The sequence below is a fragment of the Gossypium hirsutum genome, chromosome A03, assembly GCF_007990345.1.
Source record: "Gossypium hirsutum isolate 1008001.06 chromosome A03, Gossypium_hirsutum_v2.1, whole genome shotgun sequence".
Classification (NCBI taxonomy): Eukaryota; Viridiplantae; Streptophyta; class Magnoliopsida; order Malvales; family Malvaceae; genus Gossypium; species Gossypium hirsutum.
The window spans coordinates 13,142,258-13,147,006 of NC_053426.1; the positions used below are offsets into that span (position 1 = coordinate 13,142,258).

The 4,749-nt window shown below is 30.1% G+C and overlaps 1 protein-coding gene across 1 annotated transcript; it reads left to right on the top strand.

Moving 5' to 3' along the window:
- The first annotated feature begins 329 nt into the window (after positions 1 to 329).
- On the top strand, positions 330 to 3,326 carry LOC107886179 (chromophore lyase CRL, chloroplastic). The gene is made up of 9 exons (XM_016810034.2): positions 330 to 819; positions 909 to 958; positions 1,166 to 1,226; positions 1,322 to 1,357; positions 1,523 to 1,573; positions 1,853 to 1,945; positions 2,238 to 2,342; positions 2,650 to 2,742; positions 2,837 to 3,326. Exons 1-9 carry the CDS (start codon positions 658 to 660, stop codon positions 2,975 to 2,977), a joined length of 792 nt encoding a protein of 263 aa, XP_016665523.2. The 5' UTR covers positions 330 to 657; the 3' UTR covers positions 2,978 to 3,326.
- The last annotated feature ends 1,423 nt before the right edge of the window (positions 3,327 to 4,749 follow it).

The following is a 4,749-nucleotide window of genomic DNA, read 5'->3' on the forward strand; positions in this document are numbered from 1 at the left end:
CTAACCGGATTATCAAATAAAAAATTTTTACCCTTCAGCTTTTTTTCTTGTTAATTTTGAATTTATTGAGTCATAGATTTTAATTTGTAGAATTTATTGATAAGTAAATATTTTATATTTAAAATTTATTCACTGACATTTATTTATTATTTGTAAATATTTTCGTATACGTATATAAAATATATTTTTTAAAATATTAATAAATCTAAAACGGTATATTTAAACAGACTAATTCCAGCATGTATTTGTTAAAAAACGGTGCAACTCTAACTATCTTGATTTAGATACCACTTTATCACGCGCGCGCGCATACACACAACACAAAAAAATATATATATAATTTAAATTAACCCTAAAAAAAAATCTCCTAACAGAGAAGAGTGGTAGACAGTGCGTGAAAACTGAAAAAGAGAGGAGAAACGTGGTAAACACTAGCCCAACACCACCAATAATATACCCAAAAACTCCAAACCCTTATGTATCAATTCTAAACAAATTATAATCTCGAATATCCATCCTACTTTTTCACTTTTGGCTTGGCTCGCCCTTTATTTCTGGAGAAATCTAGATTATTATTTTCCTTCGATATTTCTGCTGGTCTAAGATGTGGGTGTTTGGATGAGCTCTGAATTTTGGGGAATTATATCATTATAATATATGGCAAAAGGTTCGGACCCTAATGGATGGAGCCGAGCTCGAGGTTTGGTAGTGAAGACCTTGGTTCTAATTGGCGGCGCCTTTTTGCTCAAGAGGTTGACCAAATCCACCACTCGTTGGGACCATGCTAAAATCGTTGCCCGTTCTCTTAGCGGTGAAAAGGTACTTCATTTTTTTTCTGCGTTCTTTTCTTTTTTTTCTATCGTTTTTTTTATTGTCTATTTTCTTTCTTTCTTCATGTTTAATGGTAGTTCTCGAGGGAGCAAGCCTCTAGAGACCCAGATAATTACTTCAATTTCAGGTACTATCTATTTATTTACTGTATCTAGGATGAAAAACGAAGTTAATTTTAGATTCTATGATTGTTGATTGAGCTCGATATTACTTACAGCATACTTTATTTTTTGGAAGAAATAAGGCCTCGCTTCTTAGTTTATGTTATGGTTCATTTTTTCGGTAGCTGATGCTTTAAATACATCTAAATTTTAAGAAATTTTGATAATTGCAGAATACTTACTTGCCCTGCAACAGAGATGGTGGATGGTTCAAAGGTTTTATATTTTGAACAGGTTTTTTTTCAACTCAGTGCCAATTCAATCTATTTGTTCTTAAAATTTTCGGTTAATATGCAACAATTTAGTGGTTTGCACTTCTTTTGGTTTAGGCGTTTTGGAGGACTCCTCAGAAACCCTTTCGGCAGGTAAACTACCATGCAAGAAGATATACTGATCAGACAATCTATGATAATTGAATACCTTAAGTTTTTATATTTATGTTTTTTATTCTGTGTTTTCCTTTGATCTCGTAACTCACTTTTGGTGGAACACCTTTACCTCATACAAGTCTGACAGTTTTTTGGTTGCAGAGGTTTCTCATGGTGAAGCCTTGTCCAAAAGATCTGAAATGCGATGTTGAGGTTTGTTTCTACACTGATTTATTAAAGGTGCTAACTTCACGGTTGAGTAATGTCATGTTTAGGATTTAAGAGAAAGAAAAAAAGGAACACAGTGTAAGAATCTCCCTATGTTTGAGGGGTTTGTGATCAATACATTCTGTAAGCAATGCCAGTTTGTTCTACTATTATTGTTTACATTGAGTATATCCACATCGTTTCTTTGATAACCTATTGCCTTCCTTTGATGTCTTTGGAGCTAGCTGGGATTTTAGATTTCTAACTTGTATTTTACTGGCACAGGTAAGTTCATATGCGATTAGAGATGTGGAGGACTACAAGAATTTCTGTGACCGCCCAAGGGATCAACGTCCACTACCTGAAGAAGTTATTGGTGTAGGCCTTTTCACATTATTCCCTTGTGTGCAAGCATCTATCCATATGACTTTGATTTTCTTGTTCGCAATTTGTAGATATTCCCCGTTGTCATGTGCTTGGTACTTGTTTCTATCTTGTCATAACTTATCATGCTTAGGTTCTTGCCTTCTTAGAGCATGCTAGTGGTTGGGTAACCATTAGCAGTTTGGCAATAAGAATTTTGACCAATAAATTTGAGTTGAATGTCTAGATTTTGGTCATTTCTGGCAATGGTAATTTTGCTTCTTGTAAAGTTATATTCTATGAACAGGATATTGCAGAACCTCTGACAACTATATATCTTAATCGCTGTGAGAGGGGGAAACGCTGTTTATATGAAGGTTCAACTCCGCCAGGTGGCTTCCCAAATTCATGGGTATATTATTCTCTCTGTCAATCATGTTGTCGTTCCTGAATTTTTTTTTCCGACCTTCCAAGGTTGTAAGCATCCGTGTCTCTCATAATCAGACTTTGGCATGGGGTATGATTTTCCAAATATATGATAAAACTTAAAAATGAGATATATCAGACACACACCTGTATATCTCCTACTCATATCTGAGTTCAACTAACATAGGAAACGGTTCAAGTAAGAAGTAGTTAGTATGAATTTTTTTCTATTGCAGTGAATGATGCTATACTAGCAAGCACTAATTGCCATATTTTTCTCACCATTTGGCTAGAATGGAGCAACACACTTCACTTCTGAACTTATGGTTTTGAAGAACAACGAAATACATACCTGGGATAGGGGCTATGATGATGAAGGAAATCAGGTCATATTTCATGGTTTTGGTTCTTCTACTCACCTTATTTGGTATAAAACTATGATGTTAAAATCTCCATTATATAATTTTGTTTGTTAAACAGGTGTGGGGAGTGAAGGAAGGTCCTTATGAGTTCAAGCCTGCACCTGCTTCTAGTTTCAATGGCATGTTTTCGCCTCTAAATTTTCCTCTATCGCAGCCCCTGGAGAAAAAGATAGAAGGGTCATTTGTCTTGCAAGAATGATTGGTTTTTAACTTGTTATATATAAATATTCTTTATAGCCCGTAAATCTTATAAGCTTGAGTGAAGTTTTCTGGCCTTACTGTTGGTTATTTATGGATGCATTATTTTTAAGATAGGTAGAAGCTTAGGGGTAGTATATTGATAATCATAATCACTAGGGATTGATTCTCGATATTGCGTAAAGTCTCTTCTTAATGGAAAGGGATTAACTATTTGGGTTAAACTTGGGGATCATTATGTATGATTTAAAGTGTTCCTAGGCAGATCAGACTCGATTTAAACATTAGGTTTTGTGGTTTTTTATTTAAATCTTGTAAAGTGGCCGAATAAATTTAATTTTTTTTTATAATTTGTCATTTATAATAGTTTTTTTTATATTTTTCTATAATTTTTTTGCACATTTCTATGTTTCTTGTTATTATTATTATTATTTTGTATTTTTTTTATGATTTTCTGTAACTTTTATAATTTTTAATGATTATATATAATACTAGTGTTGGTCATGTGACACAATGCTAGTGTGTAATGTGACAAAAGTAATCCAAATATGACTGGCGTTTCTCTTTAATGGTTAATTATTAATTTTAAAGGTTAAAAGGTTTAGTTGAGTTAATTAAATTATCTTTAATGGCTCAATTGAGTTTGAAAGGTTTTAAACGTCATTTAACCTAATAAATAACATCCAAGATAATTAATGAAGTAAACAAAAGAATCATGCAATCAATAAAATTCATACCTAAAATCAGTAAATTCAAATTTATTTGATTTAATAAAATAGTTGAGATTGATATTTAGAAACTCTAGTTTTTGTTTTGAATTTAAGATTTAGTGCATTTAGAAAATGACTAGTTTTACCCCATTTAATAATAAGTATTATTTTAAAATTAAAAAATTAAATTAAATTATTTATCATTGTGTTGTTAATCTCAAGTTAATGTCGAGATAATATTAAAATGTTCACAGTAAAATGTGTATAAAAATATTAAAATGTACAATATATAATTGATGGAAGTTATAAAGTGTACATAATAAAATTAAATTGTATAAAATTATTAAAATAAAATTTTAGTTCAGTAGTAAACTAACATTATGTTTAGTTTGCTATAATGAAATAAAACTATAATGGAATAGAGTTGTAATAGTATTCTTATGTTTGGCTGAATGGAATGATTTTGTAATAGTATAAGGAAAAAAAACTAAAATAACCAGAGTACCCTCAGTAGATTTTTTTTTGTGTAGATGATTATTGTTATTTTAATTAAATTTCAGTATGATCATTATTAAAAATAATTGAATAAAGAAATAATAAATAATTTAATCATATTTAGTTCAAGATAATACCAACTCAGTTAATAGCATTCAATGAACCAATAATACTTTTACACTTAATGGGTTTTTACTGACTTGATTGAGGATAATACCAACTCAGTTAGGCCTTAAATAATAGTATATATACCCTCAAATAATATAACTTATTTTAATTACGAAATGATATTTCTATAATTTCCTTAACTGAGTTAGTGATCCGATTAAGGATGATACGAACTCAATTAAAAGCTGAAATAAGAATATAGATTTATTGACTTAATATTTTACTAATTGAACAAGTAAATTTCTTAATTTAAAATTATCTATAAATTTCTTAATTTAAAATTATCTATATATTATTAAATATTAGCGGATGAAATTTTTTTTATATAAAATAAATAGTTAAAACATTTTTATTTAGTCTAAATTTATGAAGGCAATAAAGTATGAAATATGATTGTTAA

Excerpts from the sequence above, each read along its gene's own strand:
- LOC107886179 (XM_016810034.2), top strand. The coding sequence starts at position 658 with ATGGCAAAAGGTTCGGACCCTAATGGATGGAGCCGAGCTCGAGGTTTG. Across the intron at positions 1,358-1,522 it reads CTCAGAAACCCTTTCGGCAG|AGGTTTCTCATGGTGAAGCC; the intron begins GTAAACTACCAT and ends TTTTGGTTGCAG. Across the intron at positions 1,574-1,852 it reads ATCTGAAATGCGATGTTGAG|GTAAGTTCATATGCGATTAG; the intron begins GTTTGTTTCTAC and ends TTACTGGCACAG.